This window comes from Capronia coronata, assembly GCF_000585585.1.
Source record: "Capronia coronata CBS 617.96 chromosome Unknown acBCG-supercont1.3, whole genome shotgun sequence".
NCBI classification, from domain to species: Eukaryota; Fungi; Ascomycota; class Eurotiomycetes; order Chaetothyriales; family Herpotrichiellaceae; genus Capronia; species Capronia coronata.
In genome coordinates, this window is record NW_006912895.1 from 1,030,305 (window position 1) to 1,048,361 (window position 18,057).

The 18,057-nt window shown below is 53.8% G+C and overlaps 8 protein-coding genes across 8 annotated transcripts; 5 read left to right on the plus strand and 3 right to left on the minus strand.

Moving 5' to 3' along the window:
- Positions 1 to 404: 404 nt before the first annotated feature.
- A1O1_03671 (uncharacterized protein) lies at positions 405 to 2,069 on the minus strand (the record flags this gene model as incomplete). The annotated part of the gene is made up of 1 exon (XM_007724572.1): positions 405 to 2,069. The coding sequence occupies one exon, from the start codon at positions 2,067 to 2,069 to the stop codon at positions 405 to 407; it is 1,665 nt and encodes a 554-aa protein (XP_007722762.1).
- A 555-nt stretch (positions 2,070 to 2,624) lies between these two features.
- Positions 2,625 to 3,758, plus strand: A1O1_03672 (cytochrome c heme-lyase; the record flags this gene model as incomplete). Its single annotated transcript, XM_007724573.1, has 2 exons — positions 2,625 to 2,711; positions 2,775 to 3,758. 2 exons carry the CDS (start codon positions 2,625 to 2,627, stop codon positions 3,756 to 3,758), a joined length of 1,071 nt encoding a protein of 356 aa, XP_007722763.1.
- A 395-nt stretch (positions 3,759 to 4,153) lies between these two features.
- On the minus strand, positions 4,154 to 5,952 carry A1O1_03673 (uncharacterized protein; the record flags this gene model as incomplete). Its single annotated transcript, XM_007724574.1, has 2 exons — positions 4,154 to 5,346; positions 5,397 to 5,952. The coding sequence occupies 2 exons, from the start codon at positions 5,950 to 5,952 to the stop codon at positions 4,154 to 4,156; spliced, it is 1,749 nt and encodes a 582-aa protein (XP_007722764.1).
- Positions 5,953 to 7,392: 1,440 nt separating this feature from the next.
- Positions 7,393 to 8,229, minus strand: A1O1_03674 (ubiquitin-conjugating enzyme E2 J2; the record flags this gene model as incomplete). Its single annotated transcript, XM_007724575.1, has 1 exon — positions 7,393 to 8,229. One exon carries the CDS (start codon positions 8,227 to 8,229, stop codon positions 7,393 to 7,395), a length of 837 nt encoding a protein of 278 aa, XP_007722765.1.
- A 1,578-nt stretch (positions 8,230 to 9,807) lies between these two features.
- Positions 9,808 to 11,713, plus strand: A1O1_03675 (uncharacterized protein; the record flags this gene model as incomplete). The annotated part of the gene is made up of 2 exons (XM_007724576.1): positions 9,808 to 10,531; positions 10,620 to 11,713. 2 exons carry the CDS (start codon positions 9,808 to 9,810, stop codon positions 11,711 to 11,713), a joined length of 1,818 nt encoding a protein of 605 aa, XP_007722766.1.
- A 536-nt stretch (positions 11,714 to 12,249) lies between these two features.
- On the plus strand, positions 12,250 to 13,848 carry A1O1_03676 (uncharacterized protein; the record flags this gene model as incomplete). Its single annotated transcript, XM_007724577.1, has 2 exons — positions 12,250 to 12,583; positions 12,635 to 13,848. The coding sequence occupies 2 exons, from the start codon at positions 12,250 to 12,252 to the stop codon at positions 13,846 to 13,848; spliced, it is 1,548 nt and encodes a 515-aa protein (XP_007722767.1).
- Positions 13,849 to 14,375: 527 nt separating this feature from the next.
- Positions 14,376 to 15,438, plus strand: A1O1_03677 (uncharacterized protein; the record flags this gene model as incomplete). The annotated part of the gene is made up of 2 exons (XM_007724578.1): positions 14,376 to 14,723; positions 14,854 to 15,438. The coding sequence occupies 2 exons, from the start codon at positions 14,376 to 14,378 to the stop codon at positions 15,436 to 15,438; spliced, it is 933 nt and encodes a 310-aa protein (XP_007722768.1).
- Positions 15,439 to 16,327: 889 nt separating this feature from the next.
- A1O1_03678 (uncharacterized protein) lies at positions 16,328 to 17,416 on the plus strand (the record flags this gene model as incomplete). Its single annotated transcript, XM_007724579.1, has 2 exons — positions 16,328 to 16,459; positions 16,628 to 17,416. The coding sequence occupies 2 exons, from the start codon at positions 16,328 to 16,330 to the stop codon at positions 17,414 to 17,416; spliced, it is 921 nt and encodes a 306-aa protein (XP_007722769.1).
- Between the last annotated feature and the right edge of the window lie 641 nt (positions 17,417 to 18,057).

Below are 18,057 nucleotides of genomic sequence, written 5' to 3' on the forward strand. Positions count from 1 at the left end.
AAATGTAAACGGTGCTAGGAGTTACAAGCGCTGGGGAGACTTTATCTCGCCATCAAGCGTTGTGCAGCAGAAAATCAGGACTCGTGGGTCTCGCCAAAATGGCATATTTCACGATACGAACTCGAACTTTGCTCTAGCATTGCACGTGGGAGAAAGTGGACGGTCACGCCGAAGAAGGAAATCTTCCCATGAATCAATCCATAGGTAGAGAGATTACATCTCGAAGGAGACCAAGATTATGCATGGACTTGACCTTGTCCAAGTTTTCAGTATCGACTTTTTTGTGAGCATGCAATCCTTTGCCCTCCGGGAGCACCCCAAAGTAAACCCAAGTCTTTTTTTAATCAGAAACACGCTTAATGCCGGCCAGCACCCGAGCTAGAATGGAATGGTGATAGTCAAGGCTAATCGTCTCGCATCCCATCATCATCATCTTCTTGATCGTGCTCCGCCTCGCCTCGGACATCGTTGCCATTGTTGCCATCGACCGGCGGTGTATTTTGATCCTCGTCTCGATCCTTATGTGCCGCTCCGTTCATAGCCACATCGGCCTCCTCGCCATCCGCGACCTCTTGCATAGAAACATCCTGCGCGCCCTGGTGCAGCTCACCCTGCTCCTCCAAGATCTCCTGCGCGCGCTGCTCCTCCTGCTCCGCCTCGGCGGCGCGCATGATCTCCTGGAACTCGTCGGCAAAAGCATCGTCGTACTCGCCGCGGAACTGGAAGCGGGACTGCTTCTCGGTGGCGGCAGCGTCTCGGAACAGCACCATCAATTGATCGGGAATGTTGGCGGCGGCATCGTCCTCGGCGGCGGGGCCGTTGCGAACCTGCTGGCCTTTGCTGAGGTTGCCTCGGTCGGCCTTCATACGCACGCGCTCGAGGATCGGGTAGAAGTAGGCGGCGGAGCCTTGTTTGCGGAACCGAGATTCGGCAGGCAGCTTGTCGGCGTCGACGAGCGAAAGACCCATGACGCGGCGCGGGTCGACGGCGATCTGCGTGGCGGATTGGTAGACACGGACCCGCTCGAAGGGCAGGCGTTGAGATCCGTCGGCAGATTCCTCGAGCAGTGGAGCGTACAACGCCGGGTCGTCTTTGTGAGGGTCTGAATCGTTGAAGATCTTGCGGAGCCGCGGAACCGAGTCGACTTGCTTGGGCACCAGGAGCGACCAGACGTAAGGCTCGGGACCAGGGTCTTCATACAGTTGAGGATGCTCTTCAAACGCCTTTTTCTTGGCTTGGTATCGGGCCATCTCGGCCGCATTTTCCGACGCCATCATCAGACCCACGTCGATGCGTTCATCTCTTCTGCCGTGGTGCGGCGGCAGAGGCGGCTTTTCGAATTTCAGCGCTTGCCAGTTCCCAGCCATGTCAGTGACTGCGTCAAGGTCTGGGAGAACGGGATAGAACTCGACCGGTTGGAGCCGTGGGTTGTCAGGGTGCACGGGGTTTCTCCAAGCATCGCGCTCTTGCGGAGTGATTGGGTTCGCTCTAGCTTCGGGAGGATTGAAGGGGACACTGTCTGGATAAGCAAGGTCGAAGCCTTTCTGGATGTGTCTCTTGATGTTTTCCGGGTCGTCGCGAGACACAGGCGGAGGGACCATTTTGTTGGTTTCCGATATCTTTCGCGCTTTCGGGGTCGCTCGCACGAATGGGTCGGTGGTTGCCCGCGCCATCTGCGTCGATGTCATGTACTGTGTTTTGCGCAAGAATGAGACGTTGCTCTTAGCACCCTGACTCTTCAATTGCTCCACAGTCATCATGAGGGCGTGGTCCGCTGGGTCGAGCACCGGTTGCACCTCAGGGGCCATGATCGCGCTCTCGTCGCCGAGAAAGTATCCAGGTACACCGATCATGTCGATGGGCATTCCTCCCTCCGCATCCACTTCGATGTTCGGCTCTTCACGCTTCGCCAATCCAGACGCATAGCTCGTCGTCAGGTATTGCGCCAAACCGCCGGTGTCGATGTCAAGGAGCTTGGGGGGCATTGGTGGTGGAGGCAGGTCATTTCGATATCGTATCGACACCACCATGTCCTGCTTGAACCCTTTTGCATCGCCGGGGGCGGCCATCCTGGCCAGTGATCGTTTCAAGACGATATGTAGTTTTAAAAGGGTCTGTCAGCTTGCTGTGAATCAAGTCGAGCGCAGGGGAAGGTGGCCGATGCGAGTGTGGACAGTGTGGACGACAGCCGCGTGGACTAACGACGACAGAACGACATTTCTGTCGGCAAGAGGAGAGAGCTTCGTTGTGTCGTTCAGCAAAACACCGAGTGTCGGCCCTCTAAGTCCACAGCATGAGATGTTCGTCGTTGTTGTCGTCGAGCATTAACAGACGCCTGTCACTGCACGCTGTAGTAGTTCAGGATCGCGAACTTTTGGAGAGTGTGTTTTGGGAAAGTTAAGCGAGCGAGGCAGAAACTTGAATGCGACTAACGACTTGAAATGACCGCAGGCGGAGCGGAGCAAAAAGTCTAGATAGTGATTGCCGGCTGCAGGCGATCGATCACTTCACCCCATCCGTCAGCCATCCATCTGCTTCTTGCCTCCGACTTTACTTCCCATCACTACCACCCTTCACAGCTCGTCCTTTTTCTTAAACCACTCTCCATTCTGTGACCAACAATCATGGGTTGGTTCTGGGCAGACCAACCGAAACCCAGTGCGCCACTGGTTGCGCCGCATCCAATACCACATCCTGCGGCCACTCCTCCGGTAACCCTCTCCTCGTCATGAAAGTTGTTGTTCGATCCGACGATGTCTAACAGTCCTATGTAGGCAGCATGTCCCATGCACAAGCCAGACTCAAAAGTGACCAGTACACCATTCCTTCCACGCGCGGATCAATCCTCATGCCCTGTAAAATCCCCCAACTACCCGCTTCTCCATCAACCCGTATCCGATAAGTCACAATCCTCAGAACCACAAAAGGGAAACGAGCAACCGTCCCGGACATCTCTCACACTTGCGAAACTGAATCCGTTGAACTACATGCCCTCGCTATCGAATGCCCGCCCATCCGACTCGCCGCAAGAAATAACTCTGCCACTGGAGCGAGAAGTCTCGTCCATCCCGCGTGGCGACGCCGACGCGAACTGGGAATACCCGTCTCCGCAGCAGATGTACAATGCGATGCTGCGCAAAGGATACACCGACACTCCCGCGGACGCCGTCGAGTCCATGGTCGCCGTACACAACTTCCTCAATGAAGGCGCCTGGAGGGAGATCGAGGAGTGGGAGCAAGTCTTTGGCAAGGGCCTCCTGAATGCCTGGCAGATATGCAGTCGCGGCGAACGCGGCATTGCGATGGAACGCGCAAAGCGTGAATATCTCGCCCAGCACAGGGAGGCGCTGGGGCTGCCCGACCCGGAGGAGGAGTCTCGTCCCAAACTTGTTCGGTTCATGGGCCGTCCGGGCGAACCGACGCCCAAAGCCCGCATTCTCTCGGCTTTGGGGTACGTGATGCCCGAGAAGTTCGGCGGCGAGCCTCCCTTTGATCGTCATGATTGGTATGTTGCGCGCAAAATGCCCGATGGCTCTGTCAAGCAGGTCCGCTATGTGATCGACTATTACAGTGGCGGTGTCCAGGACACCGGCGAGCCTGTCTTCTACTTGGACATCAGACCCGCTCTGGACACGCCGACGGCCGCAGTCGAGCGGGCGATGAGATGGGGCGGCGACCTCTGGCATCGGGCAAGCGGCGGTGTTGCTAGGGAGGAAGGCGCCCGGAGGAAGGGTTCGAACGGGAACGCCAGCTCATAGAATTGTGGTTTCTGCATTGCAGCGTGGAGAATACACGAGACCAAGTTTTTAGTTGTGTGTTCTCGGTGTTGAGCGTACTGGGTGCATCCAAGGTTTCGGTGGAGGCGCAGCAGGGAGATCAAGTCCCATGGATACCTTTGCGTGAAATGGCTGTACTGTATAGTGATATTGCATCAAGGTTGATCTTTTTGATCATTCTGAATTCGGCCTGTCTCTCCTCTACGAATCATGTGTGGACTATATATGTATGTTCTGATGCGTTCCCGCATGCTCAATCCGTGTCTAACAACAGAACATCCTTTTATTGGGGGCCCCGGTCTCCTGTCTAGAAGGAACCATGCCATCTTCGGAGATCTAGTTGATTTGTCTCTTCACAACTGTCAGATGTCGGGCGGTCAGCGGCCGCGTTGGATTCGGGCTTGAGAGCTGGCCATCCAGATAGCCTGCCAAATAGACGATTGGAGGCTCGGGACGTAGAGATACCCGCAGACGGTGTTTTCGATGTCTTGCCAACTGAGTAACCGTAACTCGTGAGTATACTGTAATAGGAGGTCACTGAAGAAGCCTTCCTCTGGCTGGTTCAATGCATTTTGTGTGAACATGAAGAGTGCCCAAGTGACGGCTTTCATTTCCGAGACACCACAGTTGGTATTTGTCTCCCGAAGCCATTGTTGGATTGCGCGTTTCTGGTGATGAGTGAGAGCTCTGCCCAATCCCGTGGAGGGCATAACGGTGTGCGGAGCGATAGAAGAAGATCCTAGTGCTGCCAGCCGGACAACCGCCTCGAGGGCCGGCAGTTGCGGCTCGGCTGAGTGCTCAAGATAGAAGTCCTCCGTTTCATATGGGTAGGCTAGCAAGTCGAACTCAAGCTCAGTTGCCTTCTGCCGAAGAGTGGCATTCTCCGCGGAAGACAGCCCTTGGGGATTTGCGACAACCAACTCACAAAAGTTGCAAACATCTCGGCCGGCTTCTACCAGGTCCTTCAACGGCTTGCTGAGCTCGTCCAGCTGTTCGAAGCCGGACCCTAACCGTGCCATGCCAGAGCTAGGAGATGGCGAAATCCGCTGCAGTATCTCATGCGATATTGGCTGTCGAGACCAAGGGAGTTGTAAAAGCGGCCGGGATAACAATCCCACCGACACTTTGACGTTTGCGAGCGGAAGCCATAGCATGGAATCTTGGGACACGCCAACCACCGACATCAACTGCGCAACCCCTTTCAAATGCAGCCTCGCTTCTTCGAAATTGCCCACGACGGTGGCAGCGGAAATGAGGCCGAAGCATGCATCGACCATGAATTGGTCAATCGTTTCGGGCTGCTCAACTTTTCTACGAACGGCCACGAGCGCTTCATGTTTGACTTTTTTGTAGTCACAGTCAGTGATTAGATCATCATGATTCTCACTAGAGGGCGCCAGGTCTTTGTGACGGCCATGGAAGATGGCCCTATGAGCGGCGGCCGTGGCCATGAATCCCAAGAAGGTGGGAGGACTAGAGATCTTGCTCTGTAGAACCACACCTAGTCGAGCAAGTCGATCGCGAGGGTTGATTTCCGCAGTAAACGTCAACGGGAGAAGGACATCAAAGCCTGCGCCGACAGTCAATGCCTCGTCCTGCACGGGTAGTCCAGGTACGTACAGTGTTCCAGCAGCCTCTGCAAAGGCTTATGCGAGAGTGAAGTACATGGCAAGGTGTCCAAAGGGTCGAACTCATGGACGCCAGGCGTGTAGGTCATGGCCGTGGTCGCACAAGGCGTCCCGAGAGTGTGGGAATTTCTGCTCTGGTTGTCACATTCCAATCCATGGGACTGGGGCTGGGGTTTCTGGAGCCCTTCTTCAATGGTGACGGATGATGGCAAAGGCGAAGTATTCTTGTGAGAATAATCAGAATCGCTAGATGTGCCCTGCGACTTGTCTGAGTCGGTTCTCTTGGAACGGGCCCGACCTATGGTCCTTTTCTTGCCTCTTGCCAGCTCCTCCTGACGGACGCTTTTCATCACATGGGACCGAATGACATGGCGCTGCTGCTGATTGGTGATCTTCCGTGTGGTCAGAGAATCCAAATCTTCGGCCTGATTCACAAAGGTAAAATTGACAGCGGGGGAAGCGGCAGCAGCTGGGCTTGCGCCTGGAGGCTTAGAGTCATGAGTCGTGTCTGCGTGAGGTAGTTTGATTGTAAGTCCTCCGAAGACCATGAAGAGTATCAGAAGGAGTCTCGCACCTGGATCACGGGGATTGCGGCGCATCTTCCCATTCCATCACTACTGAAGGACGAGAACCTGCGCTTGATATCTCTTTCAAATGTACTCGATCGGGGTAGCAGCGGTTGGTGATTCCTCTAGCCAAGAAACGAAGTAAAGAGTGACTTAGTGCATGGTGCCTTTCTCATGACCAGATTATATGTCAGGTTCCTCCTGATGTGCTCCCTAGAGAAGACTTTTTGTTTTGAGCCAACAACCCATGCCTGTGGGGGAGCGTTCTGACGATCCACGGCCATGCAGGAGGCCTTCAATAAGCGGTAAGAGGCGAGGAGGCGAGGAGGCAAGTAAAGCTAGCACAGGTCTGTCAACAAGGGTCAACCTGGGATTGGGGTTGACTCTAGCGAGCACAGACGAGATCATGACATTGTGAGATGCTGGGGATCGACTTTGGCTTTTCGCGGGAGGAGGGAGTTAGTCTGAGGTAGGAGGAATATGCGCCTTGCAGCATGACGAGATGGTCGCCTGGACGAATTGTCTGTCGTTCATGGTGCTGGCCGACCAAGGCAATGATGCCAATTGGGAGGCGTCAACTGAATGTTGCCAGTAGTTAGAGGAATGGCCACCGCATCATGTCGTTATCGCTATCTCGCTCCCCGGCGGTCGATCACCAGCAGGGACGCCTACAGAGGAAAGCGAGAAACCGAAATTCATTCATCCATTACCGGAATCCTCCCTGGTCCTTCAAGTCTGGGTACGGTGGTGACTGCGGCAGGCATCTGACCCCTGTTGTTGTTCTACCTCCACACAGTAGACGGTAGAAGTCGGTTGTAGGCACCGAGCCTGCCTGGCTGCAGCCGTGCACCCTCATACCCACGTCCCCGGTGTAGGGCCTAGGGTGCCTCAGGCTCGTTAAGCCTGGGCGACTGGGTCCCAGTGTCCCACAGGCCTAGAGGCCCCCGAGGCCCCCGAAGCCCCCGCCTCCCTAGCCCCTTGTAGAAGCCAAATGCACAAGCAGAGTACGACTACTACAGAAGGGACCTAGTACTGCTCCGCTGAGCATATTATTTCGGTTTCCATTACTACGACGATCTTTGTCAGATACCCGTCAATGTACTTTGTACATACTACACAGAGCGTAGTAGCGTGCATAGTCTCGTGGTCTTACAGCTCCACGAGTGGATGCCGCATGGCCAGACCGTCTAAACTCGAGTCCTTCCCAATAACTCGGGTGCTGTTTCGACTTCTAGTTGGAATCTACTGGAATGGCTCGGGGAGAGCTCTTATTGTGAATAAGCTTGTGTATTGAGAATTCCCTAACTAGGTAGGTAACCCATTGTATTGACAAATCCATGGGCAGTGTACCTTAATCTGAAGTTCACCGCTGGGATACCACATCATAAGCGTGCGTATCTCTAGACTTTTGCATCTGAACCACTAGACGCCATCTTCCTCGCCGAACACCCTTGCCACCATGAAATACACGGCCAGGCAACCGGCTACTAACCAGAGTTTGTTCCGCCAAACCCAACCTTGTCCTGCGGTCCGCGCAGCCTGTCCTCCTGAAACCACCGCTCCAACACCTGTAGTACTGCCTCCCAATATTCGACGCAACGCTTTAGTTTCCGGGGCACAGTTGACATTCTCGCCCTCTGCGTCGGGAGCCATCCGTCCGGTTGCAGGATCAATATGGTGCTGCGCCATCCATGCCCAATTTTCTCGGTCCTCATCTGGCCATTCTGCCCTGAATTTGACGCCTCCGTCTCCGGCCTTTATGTTTCCTACTCCTTTGGTAGTGGCCTGCACCCCCGGGACCGGCCTGGAAGCTGATCCGCCGCCTGTAGAATTCCACCATCTCGACCTCGCAGCGTACCACTTCCGCTCCGCAGGTGTTCCCCCAATGCTCCCGGCTGTCATCTCTTCGCTGTTCATGAATGACATCAGGCCAATCAAGATGGTGGACACCGACCATGCCGGATTGAAGGACTTGGGGTGGAAGTCACTGATGCTCAAACATAGTCTACTCGAAGGTTGGAATCGTCCACTCGGGGTATGCATCCGGATTGCGGGTGGTGCGAAAGGGTAATCTGGTGGGAACACCAGCGACCCCCAATATTGGCCGCCTTCATATGGAGTGTTAGGAGGGCCGGTGAGGATGTAGTGCCATTCTAGGATATTCGCCTCGGAAGGATGTGCCACAATGTACGGGGGAGGGTTCGCCTGGATATTCTGATATTCTCTTGTCAACCGCTTGTGCGCTGCCTTGGTGGCCATGGACGCTCCGCGCCCAGAAGGCAAGCCGCAGTGAGGACTGTCCCTTTCTGGAGGGGACTGAAGTAGATCGGTCAAGAGGCCGGGTGTTTGGAAGAGCAAGCGGATGACGTGACGAGATTGGGATGAAAGTGGTGCACGCGATATGTTGCTAGGTCGTTCTTTGATCCCGATGTCGCCTCCAGGGTAATTAGGTAGTAGGATACAATATGGAAAGAGGTTATTAGTAACAACACTGCGATCTCACGCACTGGCACTGCAATAGTATGAACGACTAGCACAGCTAGTAACTCCGTACATCACTTACAACCGTCTGCCACTGCACTGCAGGCTGCGGTGATAAAGCGACGGAGCTTGGCGGCGGAAAGGAAGACCCCCGTCACGTGCCAGAAGGAAGGATTCAACTAACCTGCATTATAGCTGCGCAGGCGATAACTGGATTCTGTATGTCGTTGAACTTGCAAACGACAATCGAGCACCTCCCCAACCCTCTGCCACTGCATGCACCACATGATGAACCTTGCATGATCATTTAGCTATCACAGCTATCTAGATATGAATATCATCATATCGCGGCACTAGCAGCAGGCCCCCTTGGACGTCAATTCTACGATCGTCTCTGCCAAAGGACGGACTGAGCAACGATCGATGAGATCGTGCCATCATACGATGAGGCGTCCAGGGTAGCAGAACGAACCGAGAGGTCGGCCTCTTTTGCGCCATGCTTCGCTCCCTTCTCAATCACACCCGTCGAGGGTCTAAAGTGCAGCGAACTCGGACCGGTACCGGAGGATAATAGCCTTGTGCATCATTATGCTCCTTGTGGTAGACGATGCGATGATCGATCATCTACCAGTCGACTACCAGTTGACTATGATCGAGAATCATATACAACTACAGAGTACAAAGTACGATGCCACGGTAGAGCCACGATGTACACAGTGCGCACATGATAGGATCGAAATTGCGAGCAAGTTTGGCTACTATACTACTACTGATGAGTGCCGAAGCCGGTTGCTTGGCCCTGGACACAGCGTTTGACGCCGTTGGAGGAATCAATCCTAGCGGGCTCTTGAACCCCATCTACAGAGTATCAACCACCATCGGCACCATCTTGCAGACCACACACTCCACAGGGACAGTACAGACCCGGGACCTACTCTGTACACCAGACCACAACGGTGCCCCATTGCGTATGCCTGGCATCCACCGCCACGCCAAAAGCCACTAGTTCGGGTCAATCTAATCAGATACTATGACACCCTGGCAAAATTCCGATCTAATCAGATGCGACACTGGCTATCCATAGCGGGCCTACCAGAGAATTTTCTTGCTCGTCGCGGTGTCACATCTCGCTACTCCCAAGGCAAGCATTGTCGTGGTGAGCTTCTTTCCAAGAAGCCGGCGCGGAACCAAAGCCATGAAGCTTATAAAGAAAGGTCCTCGCCCTCCATGTGGCTGTCTCAATTCTTCTTTCCGTATACACCAAGGCTCCCCTATACAGCCAGGGCTCCTAGTTTGTTTGGCACTTATTAGCCGTATCTCTTATCGGTCCGGCATACATCCTCCCTCTCCTCCAACATGAGCTTCTTTGCTAAGTTCAAAGGGCTCCCAACCCATCCCATAGTCCGCAGGGCTTCCGAGTCGGCTGTACAAGACAAAAATGCCGGCGCGGAAACCGGCGCGCAAATTGACACCGATTCAGACCTGGACCCAGCAGCGCAGAACGAGAAAGAGATCCAGCTGCACCCCGACCAGATCACTGCCGACGCTCAGGATGGTGTCAAGAAGGTCGAGGCGGTGGCTCTGGTCTGGTCTAAGACCGCTGTCTACGCGACCTACTTCTGGATCTGGGTCAGCTTCTTCATGCTTGCTCTCCAGCAAGGAACAACTTCGATCTTCAACGCTGCTGCATATGCCGAGTTTGTGACTGCCCCCCAAATCACCACGGCGAACGTTCTTGCCAGCATCATCGGTGGTGTGATCAAACTTCCTATTGCAAAGGTGCTCAACATCTGGGGACGTGCAGAGGGCTTCTTTGTCTTTGTGTGTGTCTATCTTATCGGCATGATCGTCCTAGCAGCATCCAATGGTCCGAGTTCATACGCAGCTGGATACGTCCTCTACTGGATCGGTTATGATGCAATTTATTTGATCTTGGACGTCTTTGTGGCAGATACTTCTGGCCTCCGGAACCGAGCGTTCGCTTTTGCATTCGTTGGCACTCCCTTCATCTGCACCGCTTTTACCGCGTCGAGGTTAGGCCAGGCGTTTCTGTCAGCGACGACTTGGAGATGGGGTTATGGTTAGTTACCCCTTGTCCTGATTCCCGCCTCCCTGATCAGGCTGTGAGGCATTCCCCACGTGAAGAGCAGTCACTGACCACAAAATAGGTGCCTTCATCATCATCATGTTCTTCATCTTCATGCCGCTGGTGGTCGTCTTCAAATTCTATCAACTCAAAGCGGAAAAGCTGGGTGTCCTTCAGAAACGGGCTGCCAGTGGACGCAACACCTTCGGATCGCTTGTCCATTATTTCCACGAATTCGACATCATCGGGGCTTGCCTGCTCATCGCCGCATTTGTTCTCTTCCTGCTGCCTTTCACGCTGAAGAGCTATGGCAAAACCCAGTATGACTCTGCCAGCTTCATCGCCATGGTTGTCATAGGCGTCCTTCTCTTCCCAGCCTTCGCTGTATGGGAGAAATGGTTTGCCCGCACTCATTTCATTCGATGGGAGTTGTTCAGGCAACGAACTGTTCTCGGTGCCTGCAGCTTGTCAGCGATCCTCTATTTCTCCTTCTACTCATGGGATCTGTACTACTACAACTTCGTCCTGGTTGTGTACAACCTCAGCATCAGCAATGCGGGCTACATGACTCAAATCTACAACGTTGGTTCAACTTTCTGGGGAGTGGTTTTCGGCGTCTACATCCGCGCCACTAAAAGGTTCAAATACGCCTGCCTGTTCTTCGGCCTCCCTCTCATGATGCTGGGTGCGGGCCTTATGATCTACTTCCGAGGATCGGACCATGGCATAGGCTATCTGATCATGTGCCAGATCTTCATTGCATTCTCTGGCGGTACTCTGGTCATTGGCGAAGACATGGCCGTCATGGCTTCGGCCGATCGTGATGGTGTGCCCATGATGCTGTCCCTCATCGGCCTGATGTCCAGCGTCGGTGGTGCCATTGGTCAGGCAGTGGCGTCGGCCATCTACGACAACACCTTCCCCCAGACCTTGCGGGACAATTTACCCGACGACGCCAAGGGTGACTGGATGGCCATCTACAATGGTGGTTACGTGACCCAGATGACATACCCGCCCGGCAGTCCGGTCAGAAACGCGATTAACCATGCTTGGGGAGAAAGTCAGAAGTACGGCGCCATCTCCGCCACCTGCATCCTCGTTCTGGCCATCCCGGCAATCGCCATCTGGAAGAACCACAATGTCGACAAGAAGCAGAACAAGGGTAACATTCTTTGAAAGGGGCACCTTTGCCTCTTGTGGGGTTGCAGGTCGGCCACCGAAGCCAATATTATGGCATCAAGGGCCCCAGTTGGGTTCATGGAAACTTTGACCGGGGCGATCCATGTTGGACGAACGTGTAGATGGAGGTCCGAAGTCAGTGTGCTTATAGTGAATATTGCAATTTGAACATTGCAGTGTAGTAATAATAAGAGAATATGGACACGTGAACCATTGTTTTGGCTCTGATATACCCAGACGTACCCTTGGTTGACAATTTTAATACGTCCTTTCGTTCCTGTGGTTGCTCGTTCCTGTGGTTGCTATACACTTTACTGAGTACCTAATACAGACAAGAGTAGAGAAACACAGGGCGGCGGCAGCATTCTCCCAATCGGGGTTCTGACCCGGAGGGCAGTTTTCCTGTTCGCCGACAACCAGCCGGGGCTGCTGAACAGTGCAGCTTCAGCCAAACTGCTTTGACAACCTGAGAGCTTGACCACCTTTACCCACTTGTACACCTTTGTACAGCTTGCGCGACTGCACTGGCCTCAATGGCCGACTCGGGCGTCGACTCCGAGGAGACCATCTTCCAACTGCTTAAAAAGGCGGACCCAAAAGAGCTTGAGCAACGCCAACAAGCTATCAACGAGAGAAGACACAAGACCTTCCAGCTGACCCAGCAGCGGCTCGCCGAAATCATCGACCAGAATTCGACACTCCCGACCACTGTTTCCTCAGTCACTGTCCTAGGTGCCCCTTACACACGGGATGGTTTCTTAAAGCGGGTGGTCGATCCCTTGTTGAGTGCCAACCGCGACCGGCCGTATACGCAATCAGAGTTGATACATGAAGTATCCCGAGCAGCGCAGAAGCTTAGGAGATTTGGTATGTTCCTCGGCTGAACTCAGCATGTATCTTGGTCTCATCGGTGTGCAGGGATCTTTCACGAACCCGTTTCGGTGTACCTCGACAAGTCTGCAAAGACCGACCCAACAACGACCCCGACGGACGTTGCTGTCTACTACTCAGTAAAGGAAAGAAGTCGGATATTTGCAAAGACTGGGACAGACCTCGGCAATGCGGAGGGTTCAGCCTATGCCAACGTGCAATGGAGGAACCTGTTCGGCGGCGCGGAGACTCTCGACGTGAACGCATCTATTGGAACACGGACACGGTCATCATATCAAGCTCTGTTCGATACGCCCGTGCTCAGCAACCCTGACATACACCTCCAATTTGCCGGAGTTCAAAGTGCAACTCAAAAGGCTTTTGCCAGCCATGAAGAAGTGCTTAAGGGCGGGTGGAGCAAACTCCGCTGGGCGACATCAACCGGTTCATCTCACGAGGTAGGATACGATGGCTTGTGGCGGCAAGTTACAGGACTTGCTCAGAACGCTTCCACGACAGTCAAGAACGAGGCGGGCGATTCTTTCAAGAGCAGTATATCACATACGTGGATGGCCGATCGAAGAGACAACCCCATGCTTCCCTCGCGAGGATACTATGCCAAAACGACGTCCGAGTTGGCTGGATGGGGCCCGCTCCGAGGAGATGTTGCATTTTTCAAAGGCGAAGTCGAGACCCAGTCAGCCCTACCAGTGCCTCTCCCAGGCGTGAAAGGCGACAGCGGGATCAGTCTGACGACCGGACTCCGTGCAGGGCTGCTCTACCCCTTGGCTTTGGGCTCGAACCCCTATCCCGAGATGTCCCGTATCAACGATCGATTCCAGCTCGGTGGACCGAATGACGTTCGAGGTTTCCGGCTGTCAGGCCTTGGACCTCATGACGGTCCAGATGCCGTGGGCGGTGATCTTTATGCCGCGGGCAGTGCAAATCTCCTGCTACCACTCCCAAGGGTTGGAAAGGATAAGCCACTCCGGTTTCAGGCCTTTGTCAATGGTGGAAGATTACTGTCAGTACGAAATCCGGAGAAAGAGGGCCCTATGACAGGCGAGGAAGTCAAGCAGAGTGTAGCCGATGCCATCAGCGACCTCGCCAATGGTCTGCCCACCATGTCGGCCGGTGTTGGCCTGGTCTATGCTCACCCTGTGGCACGCTTTGAACTCAATTTCTCCTTACCTCTCGTGGTTCGGAAGCATGAAGAGGCCCGGAAAGGAGTGTCCTTTGGCATCGGGATCAATTTCCTGTAGTGATGGCGATAGACGGCTGAAGACTTGTAAATAGTAGCTACAGGCCCGGAAAACGTTTGTTACGGCTGCCAAAAAAGTGCCATGTTAACTGATGGCAAAATTCGCTTCTAACTTTCACCGTAAAGGTCAAATGGACCGCAATGAAAGATATACTACCTTAGGTACCTGCCTTTGTAGTACCTTAGTATTCCAAGATCAAGGTGACCTGTCAAAACGCCCTCCGCATCCGCATCCGTATCCGCAGCCACACGACAGTTGGAGAAACAATCGACTCCTGACACTTCGCCAGGCACAAGTCTGTAAGGTTCACGACACTTCAGCATCTTCTCACAACAGCTTACGGTACGACAACTCCGACATCGACATTCCTCGGCTAGACTGTGATCAACCTCCACGAAACTACTGCTTAGCTGCTCCCAACGTGCCTAACCTCAGCATCTTCTGAGAACGAAAGCGAACTCGACGCCGTTCGAAACCTGTGCACAACATAACTGCGCGGCCGCTCACGGCCTTTGTTTCTATAGAAAATGTCCTACTACAACCAGCCATACGGGCAGAGCAACAATGCGCCGGCCTCGTCTAACCTACAATTCTACCCTTCCTCCTACACAAACGTCTCGGGCCACACGACACCATCTCAAGCATCGTTTGGCGGCTATGGCGCAGGCAGCACGGCGCCCGCATATCCTGGGTACGGTGCAAGCGCGTCCGGCGGCTTCAGTGCAGGAGCGGGAATTTCAGGAGTCAGTGGCCGCATGGGAGACTCTGGAGGGTTAAGGACTGGCTGGCTGGCTGCCTTCGGGACAGAAGGGTACGAAGGAGAACCAGGATTGATGGAGGAGCTTGGGGTGAACTTTTCACATATCAAGACCAAGGTGAGTGCTGTTTCTGGGGGCGCCATCCATGCAAGACACACGACGATACAGAAAGGCGTTGTTGTTCAAGGGATTGAAAGAAAAAAAGCTTGTAAGAAAGTTGACTGACATACCCTGGCGGAGTCTACAGACACTCACAGTACTCAATCCATTGACCCGGCCGTCGCCGCATATCATGGACGACAGCGATCTATATGGAGGTCTTCTCTTCCTCATCCTGTACGGCACGTTTCTCGCCCTGTCCGGCAAGTTCTTCTACGGATACATCTACGGCATCGCGTTGTTCGGGTCGATCGCGCTGCACTGGATGTTTGCGCTGATGACGCCACCTATGGACCCCAACGACACGGACCAGATGTCGCAGGCGCAACGGGACCATGGACAGGACAGTTCGGGACACGGTGGCGGTCACTTCTCGAGCACGCTGACTTACTCGCGCAGCGCGAGCGTGCTTGGGTACTGTTTCCTACCGCTGGTCTTTACGGCTCTGTTTGGTGTGTTGCTGCCCATGGACACCGCGATGGGGTATGTCTTGACCGCCGCGGCGGTGGGGTGGTGCACTTACAGCAGCTCGGGAATGTTTGTTAGCGTGGGCAGGATGAAGGGCATGCGCGGCTTGGTCGCCTATCCTCTGGCATTGTTCTATGTTGGCTTTGGCATCATGGGCATCTTCTCGTCTAGGGGGAGCGGTATGCTGGAAGGCAAGGTCATGTGAGCGCAAGATGCCTGCCGGACCAGTCAAAATATGAAGAAAACGACCAGGGCTGGGCTTTCTACGAACCCAGCCCGTTAGGCTGCTCAGGTTCATGGCTAATGGCACCTAGAGCAGTCGTCCAGGCGGAGCACTCACTTTCGAGCACGGGATAAGCAGGGAAGGCAAAAAAGGAGACATGCTCGTCGTGAGGAAAATATACCTATGAAAAGACCGACTTCGGGGGAATCCTCCTCGGTTCTTGCAAAGCCGGTCAATCGCCGTGAAGGCCATCTGGGATGATGAGAAGCGGAAGGGGGATTCGTAGCTGCTAAGATGAATAGTTGTCGTGAGGTACGTAGTAACGAAGATCTGTAAAGTCAGCTAGCTATCTCTCCTCTCCTTAACCTACCATTGTGAAGACCACGCTGGTGCCTCTATTAAGCCTTATTTTGTCTGCTGGACGTCTCCAGTTCATGTCATCTGCCTGCTGTTGAATTCGAGCTGAACTTCCGTCACCATCGCCAGGGGCTTCGAAGGTGCACAATTGAGGTCTCTTGGGCAATAAATAGTACCATTTCCACAACTATATCCGACTCTGATACCCTTCGAGGCTGATCCGGGGCCTACCACAGTCCACATTCTCCTTCAATTCCTCTTGTGAATATGTCTTCCAGATTACGATCAGGGGGATGATGATATCGAAGGGGGGAAGAGTGAGATAGACATATATACATAGGTAGTAGTTATATGTCCTTTAGCACCAGATCCTTGCCAAGCTATACGCCAATCCGCTACCAGCCACCGCCAGTACATATAGTATCGCCCATCACTTAACTACGAGGTCTACCTGTGCACCAAGAGCCAAGTGTACCTTGGTGCACAGATAAAGTTTTGTGTCCAGTCTTCGACAATGGAGTTCTACGGCATGACGGGTGAAAAGCTGGGGACGATAGGACAGGTAGGAACGATGACGGAGCTGCCTCGATGGAAGAAGGCATTCCTGGAAAAGCCTTCGATATCAATACGCAAAGGGATCGCTTGGGTGAGTCAAATCCATACATTATCTGGTGTTTAGCCTACCTATCTTCAACGGTGATGTGTCTGAACGGGACAAGGGCTGTTTGCCCACCATGACTACGACTGAAGCTCTACTACGTTGGAACCGAGGTGAGGATCACTCCTTCTGACCATTTTGGTGCTATATGTACAGGGCTACTCTCCTCCATACGAAGACACATCTACCCTGGTTCTCACATCTCCCAACGCCGTCTTCATCGACGTCAGATTCCCGCTTCAGCCGACGGATCCTTCCAAACCGGTGACCTCGGACCCTGCATTCTGGGCCTTCTCAGGCACGTCCAGCACCACATTTCATCCCGAGTCCTCGGCCGAGGTCTCTATGCCCTACTCGGCCCATTCCGCGTGGAAACACGAGATCGATTCGAAAGGGCCGGGCATCAGCGACGAAGGGGACATGTTTCTCCTCCCTAATGACGACTGTATCGAGGTCGGCATGATGGAGAGTCCGCAGACGAAACGGGTCGAAATGTACAAGGAATACTGGACCGCGCCGGCCGCGGAACTGGGGTCTGGAAGTGTTATCCCCCGGACGCCTTGCGTTGTGGCGCAGACGGTAGAGAGTAAGGGAGGTCACGGAGGGGCAAAAGGAACTGGGAACGGGAAAGGGGTTGTCATTCGTATCGGTGACTACTGTCAAGGTATAGTTGAGCAATGTGGCGAGGATGGATCGTTTCGAGGAGTGCTGGTTGAGCGGTGGCAGAAAGTGCCGGTGGAGCGAAATCCCCTTCTCTCTTCTGACACCCTGGGCGCCCGGGATAGCACTGCAAACCACACAGACTGGGTTAAGGACCAGCGCAGCAACACTCCAGAAGGGGAGACGTTAATGCCCTGTCTATGGATCTGCGAGCACAACAGGAGGCTTGGAGACGAAGTCGTGATACACGGTATTGCTTGGAGGGTTGTGGAAATGGTACTATGACTATAAGGTCGTATCTGAAACGGAATGGAAGCTGGGGCAGGCCTTCTCCTTTCAAACATCATGATACTGGGTTCTGGTGGTTTCAGGGTACAGGACACAGAGTAATGTAAGGTACTGGTACGGAGACCTTCAAGCAGCGAGATATAAATCAGAATTCGGATTTGCCGGGGCTGCGTTAAATGAGCGGTAGTGTCCCGATATTTAGCCGGAAATCGAATCAAAGGTGAAGCTCGGTTCTCGGCTAAAAGCGGCCCATGATGCCCCATGCTCCCATTGGACACCTCTCAACGTCCATCATGATCATGATCCCGGATCTTCCTCCATTTTGCTCTCTCAGTCTATCAACAATCATGCGGTGTGTCGAGGTTGCAGGAGCATGATCAGTAGTAGTCAAGAAATGGATTGTTTGATGTTATCTGCCCTCTCCAAAATCCGTTCGTTCCGCCTAGCCTCAACATCGACCTTACAGGTCGGCATGATACGGGGTTGAAAATGCCTGCCGAATGTGATCGAGAGAGTGGGTCACATGCCAGTACTGACCTTGTCATATCCCGGATGCTCTTGCGCGTCGGCTGCCAATCGCCACTTCTGCTTCTGCAACCAAAGATGCTAACCCAATGTTTCTCACAGTCCTAGTAGTA